Source organism: Malaclemys terrapin, chromosome 9 (genome assembly GCF_027887155.1).
Source record: "Malaclemys terrapin pileata isolate rMalTer1 chromosome 9, rMalTer1.hap1, whole genome shotgun sequence".
NCBI classification, from domain to species: domain Eukaryota; kingdom Metazoa; phylum Chordata; order Testudines; family Emydidae; genus Malaclemys; species Malaclemys terrapin.
Genome location: NC_071513.1, coordinates 97,035,298 through 97,055,250, shown reverse-complemented (window position 1 = coordinate 97,055,250; position 19,953 = coordinate 97,035,298). Strand labels below are relative to the sequence as shown.

General features: G+C 37.2%; 1 protein-coding gene across 5 annotated transcripts in view; it reads right to left on the bottom strand.

The window, feature by feature from the left end:
- The window catches only part of ATP11B (ATPase phospholipid transporting 11B (putative)), a 105,695-nt gene that overhangs the window by 51,941 nt on the left and 33,801 nt on the right, over positions 1-19,953 (bottom strand). For all 5 annotated transcript variants that reach the window (XM_054038790.1, XM_054038792.1, XM_054038789.1 and 2 more), the window contains exons 8-21: positions 19,591-19,638; positions 16,861-16,925; positions 16,248-16,329; positions 14,838-14,988; positions 11,094-11,291; positions 10,667-10,825; positions 10,230-10,405; positions 8,970-9,038; positions 7,802-7,875; positions 7,612-7,715; positions 5,829-6,010; positions 4,650-4,853; positions 4,214-4,367; positions 915-1,017 (exon numbers count right to left, since the gene is read on the bottom strand). In XM_054038790.1, the coding sequence (XP_053894765.1) occupies positions 915-1,017; positions 4,214-4,367; positions 4,650-4,853; positions 5,829-6,010; positions 7,612-7,715; positions 7,802-7,875; positions 8,970-9,038; positions 10,230-10,405; positions 10,667-10,825; positions 11,094-11,291; positions 14,838-14,988; positions 16,248-16,329; positions 16,861-16,925; positions 19,591-19,638 (1,769 nt within the window). The remainder of the gene's footprint in view (positions 1-914; positions 1,018-4,213; positions 4,368-4,649; positions 4,854-5,828; positions 6,011-7,611; positions 7,716-7,801; positions 7,876-8,969; positions 9,039-10,229; positions 10,406-10,666; positions 10,826-11,093; positions 11,292-14,837; positions 14,989-16,247; positions 16,330-16,860; positions 16,926-19,590; positions 19,639-19,953) is intronic.

Sequence of the window (19,953 nt, the reverse complement as noted above, 5' to 3'; positions counted from 1 at the left end):
GAATATAACAGAATGATCTAGAATGAAAATTAACGAGTTGCAGAAGTGACTGCAGAAATAAGATTTTCATTCTTCTCATGATACTCTTTTTATTGTCTTTCCTTTCTGCATATGTGCAAGATTATATTTATTTCCTAAATTGCACCTTAATCAGCACTGAAAATTAAGCACTTTTTGGAGAAGAGGTGGAAGACAATCTAGAGCAGCATTTAATTATATCCAAATCTAAATCTTAATAACTTTGCTATTTATATATTGCAAAAAAGTAGAGAGATGGATTAGTAAAATGGGCTGAAGTCTTACTTGATAAAGTATTATTCTATTAGTGCAACATAAAACTAAATGATTTTTAAATTTTTGGATTCTTTTCACTAGACATTGGATAAGGCCCCCTTTCAACATGGCGAGTCAAGAAAATCACACATATGGAAAGAAAACATTGGTGTGATTAACCAATATAAAATTAAAGTTCAGTGTATAGTAATGAAAGATCTATGGTGGTAAAACTTTAGTTACCTATATAAAGGTAATAGCTTCAATTCTGTGTCAAGAGAGACATTCAATAGTGTCTTAAGTAACAGCTGGAGATAATTAAGAGAATACCACTTTATGGGGGTCTAGATTCTGATGTGCCGTATAACAGACACAAGCTATTGATATTTAAGATATTGTCTTCAGAAGGGAATGGTCTTCCATTTTAGATTCCACTGAAATTCTGACATACAACATGCAACTGCAAGTGTGTTTAAAAATGATTGGAAGATTGATGTATTGTCATTTTCAGGTGTAAAAATGTCAAGTTCAGCAGTTTAAAAGTAAAGTACAGATTAATTCTACATATAGTAAAATGCTTTACTAAGAACACAAAACTTAAATATTTATATCAAGTGAAAGTTCTGAAAAAGGTCAGTTACCTATGCCAACATGTGCTTCTTGTATCATGCTTACATCATTAGCCCCATCACCAATGGCTAATGTTATAGGTTTCTCTGGAGATGTTTTTAACAGTCGTACTACCTGAAGAGAGAAGAAAAAATAAAAAAAGGAGGGGGGTGGGGGGATTTTCAGGTTATAAATCTGTCACTAATTCATGAGTAGCTTAAATAAATGCAACCAACAGTGATCCCCAGGGATAAGCATGCTTGGATAAGAGTATCTCCAGCATGTCACATAAATGGACATGTCACATAAATTCATAGCTCTATTGGAAAAGCCTCTTGTTTTTTAACATAACTTTTAGGGTATGTCTACATTGCAATCAAATAAGTGAATACAGCTTGGGTAGGTATTCCTATGCGAGCTTTGAAGACAATCCACATAACCATCTTGTCTTTTACAACTATTAATCTAATCAAAATACTGAATTTTACTTCTCATGCAAGTAGGGAGTGGGAGCAACAGATAGACAATACCTTCAAAGGTTACCTACAGAGTTAACTCTCTTAAAAGGTTTCATGGGGACTATGAAAACAGACTCATTCATCCATCAGATCATGCTGTGTATACATAATACAGGCAAATGAAAAAAGTTTGAATGCTAAAAAACTTGAAATATAAGAAAAAACACTTAAGACAGGAAGAAAAAACCTCAACTGTATCCTGGAGTTGAATTGTATGATATAAATCATCCCACACAGCATAAGAAAAGCTTGTTTTCAATAAGGGTAGGAAAAGAATATAGCACAGTTTTCCCATATTAATTCACAGGCTACCGATTCAAAAACTACAATATAAAAAACACATCTACTATAAAATTGGTATTTTCACATAAAAGACATACAAAATAACTAGGATGAACAGAGATATTCCATAGCTGCTGAACAAAGGGAAAATTGAAAATTCAACCAGGGAATAATCCAAAATTTGAATCCCTTGATAATATGGTCTCAAGATCATGCAGAGTAGGTTATGGAGAAAACTCTTATCTGGTGGTATGTGCAGATTTAAGGAGAGATTAATTTCTCTGAATTCAGCATCACATAATTTGACAAGACTGCATGAAATTCCCTCAACTCTTAAAGCTTAATTACAATACATTTAATCTCTCTGAAAATACAGTATTTACTAAATTCCTTTTCTTGGAGGCTATATAGCTGAAGGGAAGTATGCAGAAAACAATAACCAGATCATAAAAGGGGCCAGGAATAATCCAAGGATGTTTCTTGTATCTCGGAAAACCCTGGAGACTTCCTAAACTTCTTACAACAAACAGGAAACAGGAGAATATGGGAATACCTGAACAGGTGGTAAACGGCCATAGACATGATCAACACTGCTCAAAATGAACACATGGCCTGCGCTGCATTCCTTTGTATGTGATCTTTTGCATTAGTATCAAGTTGAGTAGTAGAGGTATATACTAACAAAGTCATCCAAAAGACTTGCATATATATTCTTAAATGGAAAAGCTAATGGAAAAGGATTAACAAACTCATCCTTTCCACACAGTTCAGAAGAGAAGTGACTCCTGAAAAGGTCACTTTTGCAGATGAAGCACCTCTTGATCTTCAGTTTGGTCCGACTGGACTGCTCCACCATTAAGGATTGCAATGGATAAGGCAGGGGATGCTAAACTGCTGCTTTGTTTGCACCAATGGAGACAGAGCGAATCTAGTGTAAGAATAAGGGGTGTGACCAAGACCTCTGGACACGTTTGAACTGTCTTTGGTTTGTGCAGGAAGAGAAATGCAGCCCCAATGTCTTTGATTGCAAGGCTAGAACCTAGAAAGGTACTAGTAGTGTAACAGGAGACATAGCAAACCTGGAAGGGAATGCTAAAACTTTTGTGAAATACTCCACAGACTCAACCATGATGAATACAGCTAAGGAAAGTACACATATGTACAAGATGTCTCCCCAGATTAGCAATTCCTTTATTGCACTGTACTTAAGTAATGTAATCAAATATGTATTTTGGCACAGACAATGGAAAGGATGTGCTTTGGCAGAAGGACATATCATTGCTATACAAGAATCTTGCACCCTCTCACATACTAGAAGTGAGACTAGAAGAAAGGATAAGTTCATGTAAGAAACATCCCTTAAAAAGGACAGACAGTCAGTGAGTAGCCCCAGTTTAGTTACTGGGCAGGACAACTGTAGAACAGGTAAAATGGAGAAACACTATTGTATCTCTGGATGCAAGAATTATGTGCATTCCTGAGAACAGCAGTCCTCGAAATCTTTGCTGCACACATTAAACACATTCTGAACAGGAACCTTCTAACCAGTGCTAGGAAAACTCCAACTTGAGAAGCATTCCTTGAGACAGACACATGGCCAAGAAGAAATAATGAATGATTAATTTCCTGGATTGAGAGAGAGAGAATGCTCTAGCTCCGGGGTTTCTCAAATTTCATTGCACCACAACCCCCCTCTGGCAACAAAAATTACTACATGGGGGGGTGGGGAGGAGGATGGAGAGAGAACGAACAGGACACGACACACTGAAGCCTGAGCCTGCCCAAGCCCCACCGCCCTGGGTTTCCGGGGTGGGGGGGGGTGGGGCGGCAAATCCCAGGGGACCTGTAACCTGAACCCCACCATGCAGGCATTGGGGTTCAGTCTTCGGCTTCAGCCCGGGGCCCCAGCAAGTCTATACATTATTCTGCTACATGAATTCTAGTGAATAGTGACATGTCCTTGTCCAAATTTAGCTTGGACATTAATTTGCTCACGCTTAGTTGTCCATGTACTCATTAATTAGGGATACTAGCAACAGCATCCCCCCTACTGCTCTGGTGTGGCTGCCAGACTATTCACATAAGTCCTACTTCTCTGAAACCACCTACTGGAATATGTACTGTACAGCATGAAGCACTTGAACAACTTGCCACACTAAGACGTATTTTGTTAAATTAACTGATTTAGAAATAAAATTTTACACACAGATTTCATGTTCTGATTTTTCACGGTGATAGGGTTGCCCAAATGACCGAACCACCACTGACACGGACTTAATAGATAAATAATAATGACAATGCTGTTAGATGACCAAACAGCTAAGCCAATGCTTGAGAACCAAACCTTTATTATGCAATATGTCTCTGGTTTCAGGTATACTAACTATTCTTCTGAGACGAAGTTCATAATACTTAACTTTATAATAAGCTTTGGAATGCAGGATGTCATCATAATCAATGCAATAATATAGTTTACAAATGTAAACATTCTTATATTTGAAAATAACCATTCATATTGTATATTGACTTACTTTTGCTTTTTGCAGGGGTGCCATGCGGCAACACAGCACTGCAGAACAATTTCTACAAACGTCCATGAACAGTTTTTCATGTTCCCTGAGTGCAAGAGAGAGGCTGGTCCCATCCACAACCAGCCCATGCTGGATTACATGATCCTCCTTTATTCTATTCAGAGAAAAAATGTCATTATATTGAAAATACCATTGTATTTTAATTTAGTTACAGAGTAAGCAAGTACTATATTCACAACAAATAATCACACAAGTTGAGAAGAAGAGTGTCTGTTAGACTTTCAGAAGCAACAGCTTTATTAGTGTCAGAGTAAGTTTATATATAAACAAAATGTTTTAGTAAATAAACTAAAATGAGTAATTGTCATAAAACTTGAGAAATAAAAATAATCCAGAGTTAGTAACATCATTCAGATTGCCACAGATGGTACTTTACCTCCTGGCTAGCTGCGTCAGCTGCTCTGCACATGTACTGTCTGATTTGTGTTGTACAAGTTCAAGGATGTTCATGGTTCTATGGAAGTGTCCACATGATAAACTGACACTAACAGCTGTTTCATGCTTATCTCCAGTAAGCACCCACACTTTGATACCAGCCAATCTGAGTGCCTCGATAGTTTCTTGGACTTTATCTTGGAGTCTGAAAATAAAACCATCTTCACTAACTGGTAGAACTCACTACAAAGAAACAGTCCACATGATGATTGGGTTTAATATTTAAATATAACAAAGCATGTGATAAAAAGGAACACAAAATCATGTTTGAAATAGGCAGTTATGATATGGTAGGATATTTAACTTGTAAATTGGCTTATTTGGATGCAATAAGGGTGTTCCTAACACTATTCACAAATGTATTCAGCTAATTTTGTTTCTACACAGTCTAATCAAGACCTCAGCGAAGCATAATCTAAAGTTTACCTTTACTAAGTGAAATTACTTCAAACTTGCAGCAGTAAGGCGTTTTAAGATGAGATCTTCTCTACATATTTGAAAAATCTTTTATAAGAAAAGTTTTAGTTTCCTATATTCAGTATTTTTTTCTATTTTTCTTTTTTACTTTTAGCAATATTTCCATAAAATACATGAAAACCCCTTTAGTGTTCTATCTGCACCCTGAAATTATAACCTTACACAAATCACAATAGTTTATTCATCAATCTATTGTTAAAGAGATTATGACTTCAAATTGGGAATCAGCAGAACTTATTTTGAGACAAATTAAAATAGTTTTTAAAAAAATACAGCATAAAAGTAGAATGGCCTCAAGAATATCTACTTTTCAGGTTTTTCCCAGGAGGAATCTGGAAGCCTTACCATACATTTAAGTCAGTCTGATTGTGAATGCACTTTACAAGGTAGACATTTGAAAACCTGTCTGTAAAGCACATAGCACACTATTGGAACTATCAAGTCTCATGCTGCACAACACGTTTAGTACATTTAAGACTTCATTGAGTGTATGTGTGCATTTATTTAAGCGCAGATAAGCAGCTGTCTATTACTTCATGGTTTGTTGGGATAATTTTACAAAGAGGGGTACATCATCATGGAATTATAAAACAGAAGCCTGTTTTGTTTTTGTAGCGGAATCAGCAGAAGGCCCAAAACATACTTGTCCTCTACTCCTGTAGCCCCAAGTAATTCCAGATCCTTTTCTATGAAGTTGAATACACGTGCCAGTCCTTCTTCTCGTTGCTGTAAGGCAGTTCTAGCCTCATGAAGGCGTCTGTCTATTTCCTGATACTCCTCAGCTGTGAATCTTCTATAGGCTACACATAAAGTTCTTAACCCTTTCTGCAACAAAACAAGTAGCACGTTTTCAGGCATAATAATGTTCATAAAATGATTTAAAAGCATATGAAAGGCACTAAAAAAGGCACTATAAGTACAATATTTATATCCTATAAATATACATAATTGACACCTTAAAAAACTGACCAGTTGCTTTAAATAAGGCAGATTACCAGTACCAAGCTAAAATTTGGTTAAGTGCCAAAAATGTGATCAGCACCATACAAGACAAAAAATAAATCACTAGAAGACACCAAGGAAAGGAAACATATTGGAAAGCCTAGAAGAGGCAGAAGGAATGTATTTGACTTAACAAGCAAGGGCAGGCCGAATGTGGACTAGTGACAGAGCACAGCAGATTATACAATTTTCTAATACCTGTGTGTATATATATTTTGAGTTGTGGTAGTATTGTGTGATGGTAACAAAAGTCTTCAGATAAGGAAAATTTGTCAGTGGAAAGAATAGGCTATAGATTCCTAGTTAGTCTCAGTTTTGCAACCAGTGCTATGTGAGAGTTCAGTAACCCTGAGGAGTCTAGAAGGACAAACTGGTCTAATTTTGAGGATTTGGGAACAAATTCCCTCAATAGGAGATCTCAGTGTGGTGGAAGCTTTTCTAAGTGTTTCCTGTTGCTTGTAAACATAACCTCTACCTTGCTTGGGTATAGCTTCAGTCAGATCTTCCTCACCCAGACTCTGGGATAGGTGGGGCGAGGGTGGCATTGGCATAAAAATGTTAATAATAGAGCTCAGTGTCATCTGCAAATTGCTGGCATTTGAGCTCATGGAATCTTAGAATTTCTCCCCATATAAATGCGACTCCACTCTTTACTAGTCCCCCTAAATTATGTTTTCTTGAACATTTTTCCTAGTTTAAACCTATCTAGGGCCTTAAAGCTGCATAAACATCTTAAATTAATCTAAAGCCTTACATAGAGTGGTTTAATCTGTTCAAGACTAAGGCTTTTGGTTGGTTTAAGCCATTTATGAAGCTTTAAGACCCTAGATATTGTAATTGGAAGGAACAAAAGGGCTGACCAGAGATTCAAGGGGATCGGTAAAAGACAGCAGCCAGAAAAGGACTGAATGGGTTCCCAACCGGCTTACGTAACAGTGACTTCTTAGGATGCAATTGCCAAACTGAAATCTGAATGAGTTTTAAACTATAAAACCGATTTTTTTTGTTTTATAAATTACACTGAGTTATAAATCAAACCAAATTAGAAGACATACTAATTTGTTCTGATTTGGTGGTGTCAGGTTCAGATCTTGCAGAGGCAGTGCCACATACAAACAAAAAGAACAGGATTACTTGTGGCACCTTAGAGAGTAACAAATTTATTTGAGCATAAGCTTTCGTGGGATACGAAAGCTTATGCTCAAATAAATTTGTTAGTCTCTAAGGTGCCACAAGTACTCCTGTTCTTTTTGCAGATACAGACTAATACGGCTGCTACTCTGAAACCTGTCACATACAAACAGTACCCCTTCCACATAATAGAGACCCACAGTTCTTTTGTACACTTCCACTATGTTTTCTGAGCAGTAGCACAAGAAACCAAGATCTATTAGTTGGTTCAGACCTTGAATGTTTTGACTTACCAAAGCAAATTCATCTACGTGAATCCTTGTTTTGTCTATTTCTCCACCTCTACTGTGAGGAAGAATGGAAGATTCTGCTCCTTTTGTGAATAAGAGCTTTTCTCCTAAGAAAAAAACAGAGTAAAAATTGAGCATATGCACCATTTAGCAGTTTACAAATTACAACTTTGTGCAAGATCTGGCTGCTTACCAGAAGGACTCTCTACAATGACACTCATTCGTCTACGATTTGGATCAAACTCCAAAACATGAAGTAATTTATACCTGGGGAGAGGGAGGGGAAAGGAAAGCAGCTTTTCTTAGAAACAAATGCCAGTAGGAAGCAGTTAAATACAAGTTATAAAAATGTCTCCCAAACCCCTATTCTGCTCCAGACATTCTATAAGAACTATACTATGTAAAATGGGGACGATTATCCATACTTTCTCAACTGCTATTTTTCAGCAGTGGTGTATTAGTAGCCTCTGTCTGGCAAGAGTTAAGTATGTTCTTTTTCCAATGGAAATCTTGTTTACTGAATACTAGCTTTGGGCCTGGAAAGTTACTTTTACTATTAGCTGCTAGCTTGCTGCCTTACCTTGTATTAATTTAAGGGGTAACATTTGGAAAAGTGCTAAGTCACTTAGGAACTTAAGGCCCATTTACTTTCAATAAGATTTAGGATCCTAAGTGTCTAAGTCACTTTTGAAAATGTTATTTACGAGCTCTGAAAGAAGTTAAGAGGTTTGAAAACTTTGACCTCAGTCATGTTATTACTAAGAGAGATCAGACCAAGACAAAAAATTCTATGGTATAATGCAGAGAATGCAAATATCCATATATTCTCAACTGCTTGCTGAAAAATTTGAGACATGATCAAAATGCGCATGTATGACAGTTGCCATCTTGACTGACCCTAGGAACTGAACTGAGGACCTCCCGAGCTGAAAGCATGAGATGCTACAACTTGAGCTAAAGAACCAGGTTCTCTGAGAACTGTAACAAGGCTCAGATTATCTGTGGATTGGGCACAGAGGACAAGTGTAACATACATACCAGTAGATTTTTTTTATATATATATATATATATATATTACACACACACACACACACACACATATATATACATATACACCCACACACCTTCCATTGTTACATGTATTTAATTCTCATTAAAAAAGACTGAATACTACCGTTTCAAGGACATCATATGCAAAGGTTTCAGAAAACGGCAGTTACGGGGAAAGCAAGAGGAACAAAATATTCTATGCTTTCCAATTAGAAGGGTAAAGATAATATAAAGTATAACATTATATTAATCCATATTATTTAATGTTCTGTCCTTTGAAAACCACAATAAATGTGATATGAAAGAAATACCTTTCTGGTTTTCCAAGGCTTTTCACTTCCATACCTTCCCCATTAGTTCCCGTAAATACAACACCAACTCTAAATGTGGGGGGAAAAAAAGGTTTACCTGCTATTTTCATCAACATGAGATTCTGTGGAAGAGCCATTTTTTAAATAATGCAAAAGTATTACATAACCTGAAAAAAGATATTCTAATTTCCAGAAAATTAAAAATACTCAATACTTCTATGCCTCTTTTGTAGTAAAGATGATGCAATACTACATACTTCTACAGATCTACAGTCTACCTTAAAGTATATTATGTGCTTTATTATTCTAAACATACACTTTACATATTCCATAACAGATTTTAATTTGCTAAGCCTAATTATAACTGCATTTCAGCAATAGCAGCATCTTCCTAAATATTAACAAAACATAGACATGACAATTAAAACAGTGTGCTTTGTTTAAGCTTGATCAACTGATTCAAAGTGTTCACAGGTCCTGGTAATGTAGCCTAACTTATTTTTAAAATAACTGATGAAACTATTAAACAGCAATCCAATTTTAAGGTTGGAGTATTATAAAACTAGAGAATTAAAACTAAGACATTTGCAGCCAGAGTATTTAATTGTAATAGTTAGTAAAATATTCTGCAATGTCCCAATGCCTCATTAGGAATCTAGTCTAAGACTTTGCTAAAAGGCGAATAATCACAGTCTACGTGTGAAGGATGTGAGTTGCCTGAGGGCATGTCTACATTACGTGCTGGATTGACGGGCAGCGATAAATCAGCCACCGAGCGCTCTCCCATTGACTCCAGTACTCCACCAGGGTGAGAGGTGCAGGCAGAGTTGACGGGGGAGTGTCAGCCATCGACTTACCACAGTGAAGACACCGCGGTAAGTAGATCTAAGTACATCGACTTCAGCTACGTTATTCACATAGCTGAAGTTGCGTAACTTAGATCGATTCCCCCCCCCCATCCCTGGTGTAGACCAGGCCTAAGTCTCCAAGTGCTCCCCTAAGTCTCTTTGTGCCCAGGGAACCGTGATGTGTACAAACCCCATTGACCTCATCCCTGGGCTGCCTACTTTCTATCAATTGATCCAGAAGTAAAACTCTCTCTATATAAAAAAATGCCTGGATGGTGTGTGTGTGTATGGTATATAAAACCCCTTTGCAGTAAACTGTAGTAATTAGCCACAGGGCTGTGAAATCTCCGTTAACTTTTGAAGCTGCTGTAGGCCATGCTGTGCCTGTCACAATTTTGGCCTTAGAACTCACCTGCTAGCAGCTTCAACTAAAGCCTTCTCATCTGGTGAGGAAGCATAGTACTCCAGCTGAGACACTATTCCATTGGCATGCCAGAGCCCATCACCAATGCCATCGGTTTGATCTGCACTGATATGCACTGTGTGACACAGACAGACTGCTTTCAAAAAGAGCTCTTCCTCTTTCATCTATAAAAAGAAAGACAAAGCAGTTCATAAGCCAAGTTTATCTTTCTAAAACAAGATGTGCTACTCTACAGTACCACAGAATAGGGTATTTAAATAATCAAATTTCTCAAACTGTCCTACATCTACCACTTTCTGTAATCACTTTTATTACCTGAAATTCTTCCAGAAGTTCTGCTTCTTCTACATAACACACCAAGAGAGAATATTTAAACTGAAATATTAATCAGCATCTATTCAGTTTGAAGAAAAATAAAATCTTACAAGACTCTGTCTAATTCCATCTGGGGAATCCTCAGTCAACCCCTCTGGAACTAGTTTGCCATTGATCTCTTGGTATTTGATGCCATTAATAGAGCATTCCCGAAACTGCATTTCATTTTCAGTTAATGTACCAGTTTTATCTGTAAACACATACTCCACCTAGAGTAATATGAAAGAAAACAAATTGGAATCATGTACATTTAATACAGAAAAATTATTACCATCTCCCCATATCACAAACTTATTTTGCTAACATTAAAACAAAAAAAAGTCAAATATGTATTTCTGCCATCAAGTCAGATATGCAGATCTTATTTTCAAATTCATGAGTTGCTCAAAATAGAGTCAATATGAAGTCACTAATACTTTTCCTTACTATTTAACACTGATATTTAAACAAAAAGTAAAAAATGGACATTATTGTTACCTGTCCCAACTCCTCATTGAGATCTGAAGTATTTACTTGTGCTCTCTGGTTTGTTTCTTCATGATAGAGGTCAAGATCCCAGCCAATAAAAAAAGATCCAAGAAATTTCTGCATCTCAACAGTCACATAAAGTGAAATAGGGATGATAAAATTGTAAAGTACCAGAAAAGCAAGAAAATCTGAAATAAATCTCAGAATCTAAGAGAGAGAGAGAAGGAAAGATTATCAGAGTCATTAAGCGGAACGTAGTCACTTAAGTGTGTTTCAGCATTATGAAAGGTATCAGATTGTCTGTACTGGAGGAGACTGAAGTCCTCTATATACACAGAAGAGGTACAACACAAGTAGCAACAATGCAGGCTTCACCACAGTGCCCCAGCAATGTGTCTTTAAGACTGATGCAGACAGACTGCCTTTAGTGATGAGAGGATATTTCAGTTCTCAAGCCCATCAATCCATGTTTTTTCTGCTGAGACTGTAAAGGAGGCTGCAATATTAAGTGTTCTGATAATTCTGTAATGTGAACACTTTTTTTTTTTTTTTTTTAGGAATTGGATTGAGATGACCAACTCACACCACATACTCCACAAAACAGCCAATCACAGACTGTTTTTAACAATCCACAAATTACGAAAGGCAAAACAAGTTAAAAGCAACAGATATTCCACATTGTTAACCGTTTATCTATCGTATTCATAATTTACATTTGATATTGAAGATCACATTAAAGTAGCCATACAAAGTAACAAAAGCTAGAAATTGCTATATTAAAGGATGACAACATAGTTCAGTCATACTTTGAAAAAGGTGTGACTCAAGGATGAAATGCAATTTTACAGTTTCTTTGGATATTATCTTGATAATTAGTGTGACAATCTTAGCATTAAACTTATCTTTGAGGAAATTCCTACCAAGGTCTGAAAGCTTAAAGGGAGATATTTGAGACAAGAAGAACTGGAACATACCTTTTAACTCCATTGAAATATACTGGAGTAGGAGAACAATGTGCGGGAATAGAGTGGAAAAGTAGTAAATATTTTGCTAATAATAAAAAGTGTTCTTCCTAACTCGGGAATGTTGGCATAACTATTTAATCAGCACTGTAAGTTTACATGGTGATTTACAAAACAGAGGCTCCCTGCCCTAAAGATTTTCAAATCTAAGACTGACAAGATAAACAAAGACATGGTACAGTGTAGTAGCTCAGAAAATGGAGGGTGTGAAGGTATTTTTTGGGAAAAAGGCAGCGGCAGAAGCTAGAAGGAATTCTTTAAAAACTGCATATTTAATGGAGCTATAAAGGGGCGGGTGGTTGACAAGAGTGGAAGAAAGATAAAGGGAGCAACAGAGTGAAAAAGAGATGATTAAGAAGGAAAAGTAGGAAGAAATGACATCAAAGAAAGGGGCACGGTTACATATAGCCTTGAAGGTGAGGATGAGGGGATGGAATGGCTTAGTAAATACTTATCCTGTTTTTTCCAAACACACTGCAATGGCCCCAGAAGTTCTCCTCATTTACATAGCAACTACTTCAGACAAATTAAGAAAAAAATACACCTTTACTTGACTGACTACATCAAAAAACTGGAGATTCTTTAAGGAGTTTCAGATACTAAAAAGATGGCCACTGAGCAATTTTGAAACAAATTCTTTGCAAAATTAAAATTTTAAATAAGATTGTTTTAAAGAGTAAAGCATTTGGTAAGTTTAACTATAAATGTAATTTACAAGAAAGTGGCATCCAGGAAGAGATTATGTTTATGTTTTTCCAGTTCAATCATGAACATTCACATCATGAACCCTTGGGAAAGTCACGTGTTATAATAAAGAAACCAATACAACATTATTGGGGGAGGGATAGCTCAGTGGTTTGAGCATTGGCCTGCTAAACCCAGGGTTGTGAGTTCAATCCTTGAGGGGGACACTTAGGGATCTGGGGCAAAATCAGTACTTGGTCCTGCTAGTGAAGGCAGGGGGCTGGACTCGATGACCTTTCAAGGTCCCTTCCAGTTCTAGGAGATGGGATATCTCCATTAACTGTAGGTTCCTGAATGAGAGCTCCTCATATCTTCTTCCATTTTATTTTACAGCAGCAGTGTGAAACCTGGGAGAACTCTCTTCAGTCCAATAATTTGGATCCTTTTGCATATTTGTATGATGACTAGTCAGCACACACCAACTGCCACTGCTTTAGAGTCTAGAGGGGAGATTTCCAAAATTACAAAGGCAAGTTAGGTGCCTAACTCCCAATGTGAGTCAGCGGGAAATGAGCATTTAACTCCACTCTGTACCTCTGAAAATTTCACCCCCTCCCAAACTTTCCTATAAGCTCCTGAACTGCATGGGAAGCAGGAGGCCCACAAAACAAGTCAGAAATTTAAAATAAAATAAAGTAAAACATGACTAAGGAGGGATATCCTCCAGAGATGTAAACTATAAGATCCAACAGAACATCTCTTCAAAGAATCCCTTCAAACTCTAAAGGAAAGAGAATTCTGTCTGGCAATATCTTCAAAGCAGTGAAATTACAGGCAAAGGGAAGTTACTTGAATGATACCAGCATGACAGGATTTCCTAAAGTAAAAAAGATAATAAAATCACTGCAACAGGCAGTGCACAAAATAGGCAAAAATCCCAAAAACTTCTTTGTTTTAACATAAAAGGATGGGCAAGATACCCACAAACAATGTGAGATGAACACACAGAACCCTGCGACAGAGCCTTGTGAATATACCCTATGTCACGGAGTGTGGGGGAACTCAGGGCCCTGCACCCCCGGCTTCCTGCGATTCACCATGACTCTCAGCCAGCCAGTAAAGCAGAAGGTTTATTTGGATAACAGGAATACAGTCCAAGACAGGTCTTGCAGGCACAGACAACAGGATCCCCCTCAGTTAGGTCCATCTTGGGGTCCCAGGGCATCCCAGCCTCCCTTGGGAGGTCAGAGCCATCTCTGCCTCCCAGCCATCTCACCAGCCAGCTTCCAACACTCTGCCTTCAGCGACCCCTCCCACAGCCTTTGTTCAGTTTCCCGGGCCAAGGTGTCAACTGGCCTCCAACCCCTTCCTGGGTTCTCATGTTACACGCTCAGGTATTCTCCTTCAGGCAGTCTCCCATCCCCCAATGCAGACTATCCTAGCCACACTCCCCTGTCAGCATTCACAGACCACAGTAAGAACAGTCCCAGTTCGTCACACCCTACTAAAAACAAAAACCTATCAAAAACTGGGCCTTGCCAAAACAAACAAAAACTCTAGGAAATGACAGCTTGCGCTCCCCCACTTCAGAAATAGGACTAAAACTAAAGCTGGATTCCTCCAAAAGTTAAATTAAAGCCAGGGCCGGCTCCAGGCACCAGCACAGCAAGCTGGTGCTTGGGGCGGCCCATAGAAGGGAGCGACATGTCCGGGTCTTCAGCAGCAATTCGACGGCGGGTCCCTCAGTCCCTCTCGGAGGGAAGGACTGGCTGCCGAAGTGCCACCGAAGAAAGAAGCGGCGCGGTAGAGCAGCTGCCGAAATGCCGCCGATCTCTGCTTCCCCCCCCCCCTTCCTTCGCCACTTGGGGCGGCAACAAAGCTGGAACCGGCTCTGATTAAAGCAATACTGATTTCCAACTATATCTATGAAAGACTATGCAGCTGCCATGCCTAAATCCAAGAATGGAAGTATTCTAAGGTTCAGACATACTATTAGTATCTATGGGTGTATTTACTCAATATGTAGTTTTACATAGTCACATATTACCTTACTGCTGTTTCTTTCATGTTCAGTTTTCTGGTCATACCAAGGTTCATCCCATTTTTCTTCAGCTTGCCAGGCATATTTTAAGATTGTACTCAGGACTGCTTCAAAAAGGAGGATTATTAGATAGATAATCAAAAATGAGTTCATAGACCTAGAAGGAGGACACAAAAATACTATTTCAGTATATTCTGTTTTGTTTTTTCCTTAATGTATGAAAGCAATGTTAACATTTAACTATGACAAAATGTTTTGTTGGCAAATATTTTCAGTGCATCTGTTTCAAACAGAAAAGTTTCTATGTGACAAATGGAAACAATGGCAAACAGGAATGGAATACTACATTTGACTAAAATGTATACTAAATTACAGTAGATTTCTGCAGTTATTATAAATTGAACGTTAGATTAAGGTGCAACACTGTATCAAAATCTGTTTCCTGTAACAGCTGCTGTTTGGAGTTTTGGGGATTAACTTTTATTATCCTTGTTCCGAGGACACCCTCTCTTCTGAATACCACTTCAGAATGTGAAGGAACTAAGGAAGACCAATACAGAGATCCAATCCAAGGCCGCTCCCTTTTCGCTACCTGAAAATGCAGTTCCATAGCTGGACAGTGACCACCTTTCAACCCTGTCAATACTCATTAAGGCCAGAGTTTATGTCAGTACACGGGAAATGTTAAATGCGGGGATGGAAAGATACAGCAGCTTCTTGTGCATCCCACAGATTTGTTTGTGTCTGGCTAGATTAGTATAATTAACTCTTTGGTTGTAAAAGGAGTACTTAGTGCTCCTTTTCAGAATCTGTATCTTCTCTACTAATACCGCAGACCAAGTAACAGGAACAAGCACCCACATGGAATAAGAAGGGGAGAAAAATCAGGATTCAGGAGATAGAGATTAAGACTTTGACTGAGTTCATCCCACTACAAGGGCAGGATGCAACTTCCTAATAAAGGATGTGTCAAGAGAGTGACAAAGATTGGGACTACTGTAAAACAGTCTCTGAACCTCTGGTGAAAGGAGCACCTCATATCTCTTGAATAATCTCCTCCTGACTACTCTGGAGTAGCATTCATGGCCTTCGGTAGTCGCTGCCTAAGGACTGCCAAACAGGGCCTTACAGGAAAAACTGACTTATTTTTATTATTCTAATCCTTCCTTGTAAGAGAGAGCAATCAAACTAGTTTTGCATACTATTGCAAAATGAAGCTGTAAGTAATGAAGTGATGAAATTAGATTAAATTTAAATTACAATTACAATTACACCAGCCAGCAGAAGACCTAGCATTTACAATAGCTCCCTTTGTCTATGTACTGACAAAAATATAGGCAATTAATTATTTTAATTACTGCTGAAACACTGAGTTTAGATTCTACACATAAATAAGACAGTATAACACATACATACTTTTCTACTGCTGATCGTTTCTGAGATTTACTCTTGTAATTTAATGCCATCTTTGTCTCCATACCCGTATACACAGCAACACCTGAAAAAACAGAACCATACTTCAGTTTCTGTTCAGGTACAGCTTGGTATTTTCTACAAAAATTAGAGGGGTTGCTACTTGTAATGTGCACTCAGACACCATGGTGAGGCTAGTTAGACATTTCAGTGGCATTCTGTGATGATAAAGCAGAGTTTTGGAACTAATTTTAGCACTTGCTAATACTGCTCAATGTTAGATCTGTACTGTTCCCTGATCTATAATTAAGGGTATAGAGGTCAGAATATAAATGCCCTAGAGTGGGTCTTAAACAGTGGAAACAGACAGCAGTGTCAGAGCCACCTAGCTAATGGATTCTTGTTACTCCATTATTAAACCCAAAGACAGAATCTGATATCCCACAGGGCTCTCTGGTCATAGTCTCCTCCCCTTCAGCCATAATCATACCCCATCTACAGATAAACCCCAGTAGGATTGTTAAAATATCTTCAAGATGAATGGGAAAATTAGGCCACAACTCATCAACATGTTTTAAGAAGACACACTGTTAAAAACGTTTCGATGTCTACAAACCAAAAATTTCTTTTGCGTTTTTTAATCTTGCTCCTCGAAGTAAAAGACTTTCAGGCCCAAGAGGTCTAAAAAGAAAGATACATTAAAAAAAAAAAATGCTAAAGCACAATATTTAAGAATGGCTATTTTTTAAATCTAGGACATCACCACATTTTGAATTCTAAGGGTCCCTTTAAATCAATTTGTATTAGCTGAAATTGGTGCTGTGGAAAGCACAGCTGTAGTTATCAGGAAAGTTAATTTAAGGTAAGAGTGATATGTATATGTTCCATCCCAGTGTTTGTACCATCTTTGGAAACTGTCAAAAATGTTAGCTTGAAGTCAAGCAAAAAAAAGTAAAATTTTCTTATTTTGCCTGAAGTGGTTCCAATAGAAACTGAAATGGAAAAAAACTCCAGTGGAGGGGCAGACACCAGAATTAAAAACTAAACACTAAGATGTACAGCTTATTAACCTCCTGTACAGCTTAGTGTTGGTTTTTCACTCTTTCATAAGCAGTAGCAACAATAGCTCATGATTACCATTTACATAAACAAAGTGTCTTATCCTTCAAGTTCAGTTGAAAACATAACCCAGATTTAAAAAACTGTGTTCACAAAAGACAAACTTTTCTGCTAGACTAACTATAGCTACACAAGCAATTGCCATAGTTGCATCTACAACCACAGTAACTGCACGTGCAAATTATGCACTTGAGTTTGTGACAGTTGCTTTAAATTTTTTCCGTATAAAATCACTGTTAGAAAGAATTCAACCCAAACTTGAGTAAAAATTCTTATAATGTAAATGTTTCTTAGTAGATTTGCAAAGTTTTAATAAAACAATAAAACAATGCAATATAGTACACTTGAAGTAGAGAGGATTTTAGGTATTCAGGTAAATTATGTTATCTTAAGAAGCTGTACCCATATTGCTGGACTCAATTGGTTTTACAATCAATAAAACCAGCTGAACTGTGTATTCTGAGCTAGCTAAATCAGTGCAGTACAGGCTGAACTGGTTTATTTTTGATGGTAAGGAGATATAAGCTCTGTCTACTGGTGGTCTTGTAAGTGTGTCTTCACACATGCTTTAAACTGGTTCTGATATAGTTTTCAACTGAATTAATTCTGAGATTAATCCTGGAGCTGAACATGAAAAGCTTGGCAATAATATATTTTGAAGAGCTGCAAATGTGGTCGCAACCTAAAGAAAACCTTTGGGAATGCCCCGTTTTTGTTGTTCAGGCATAGGCTTTGGGACTGAAAGATCTGTCTTCTGTCTCCATACTTCATGCAAGACCTTGGAAAAGAACTCAGGCAAATCATTTTTTCACCCCTTATTCAATGTACTCATCTTTAAAACTGACATATTTACCAACCTCACAGCAGTATTGAGAGCATCAATTCATTCACATTTATAAAGATTTTTATATTTTCAAATAAAGGGCACTCTAAGTGCTGAACTATAAACTTGTTTCAGAGATTATTCAGTCAGTGGAAAAAGGGCTTAAAAAAAGAAAAATCAGAACCAGTCCAAGAAGTTCATTCTTAACTGGTTCTGATTTTTTTTTTTTAGCTCTTTTCCCACTTAGCTGAATAATCTCTTTAACAAGTTTATAATTGAACACTTATATAGTGTCTTCTATCTGAAGATATAAAAATTTATATAAAATGTTAATTAAGCAAGCTCCCAATTTGGCTGTGAGCTCAGTAAATATGCCAATTTTAAAGATGAGTAAATTGAAGTACAGGGTGAATAAATGATTTGCCCAAAGCCTTGTATGAAGTGTGGGGACAGAAGACAGGCCCTAGAGATAAAAGCTCTATGCCTGAACAACGAAAACAATTAAGAATGAACTTCTTGGGTATTAAAATAACAAACAAGTCATAGGAAGGAACTGGTTTGTTAATGAATCTATTATGTACAAAAGCACATTTTAAAAGACAGAGAGGACCAACTTTTCAAGAGGTCTCAACACCCACCAGCTCTACTTGCAATCTGGGTGCTAAGCACTCTTGAAACTCTGGGCACTTCTTTTAGGTGCCTATATGGGAGCTAATATCAGCTGAAAATCTGTTCTTAAACCTCTGAACTTCTTTACTGCTTGACCCTTTTGATAATTTTTGCTGCATTTTAAATGGATATTCCATTTATTTCAATGGAACAGGAAAACCTATTACACCAGGCATGTTCACTATAACAGGTGATGTGCATTTACTGCAATACATGGGATTATATGCTCTGCAACATTTAAGTAGTTAAATACCTAGGGAAAGTGCACATTTATTAAACGTGCACTTATAAGCCAGTATTTCCCACTGATTTCAACAGGAGCTGAGATTGCTCAGTGCCTCTGATAATCAAGCTATGGGTAACTATTGCATTATGAGATACAGAATTGTAAATTACAACACTTCTCACAAATTTGACATGCTAACTTCATACTCACATTTTAGAAACATTCAAATGCCAACTTTACAAAAAGCAAGTTAATTCAAGTGGTGAAGCTAACACATACAATTACCACAAATAATCTTTGGAAAACAAGTAAATTTAGGTTTAAATATTTCAACTGTCTAATCTAGTTTTACTTGACTCAACCTTAACTATGGAGTTGAACTAGTATCTGGATAATAAACTATTACCCTTTTCCATTCCATGATAATGCTCTTTTATAACAGTCAGGTTCAATCACCATAACTTAGCTTTTAAGTTTCACTAAGTGAGCTTTACAAACATTTTACTTACCGTACAATTTCCTCAATTTGATGACTTATAGTTATTCTTCCAACAAATCTATGAAAAAAGGTCATATGTCAGAATGTTAGTGTACAAACTCCAATATTAAAAAAAAAATCTTTATTTCATTTATGCAAGGAAAGCATGACATAAATGTGTTATGTGCCAGATGGAATATCCCGTCCTTGATTTACAGTCTGTTTTATTAATGGGCAATACATTAACCTTGGTGATAATTCTGAGGTATGTTTCAAGAAATCATCAAGAGCTAGGAACTATCCCCCCCTTCAAGAAAATGAGTGATTTTAGAAATAACCCATACAACTCAATTTATGAAATCAGGTAACAAGTAAATTTTGAAAAAAAATCCAG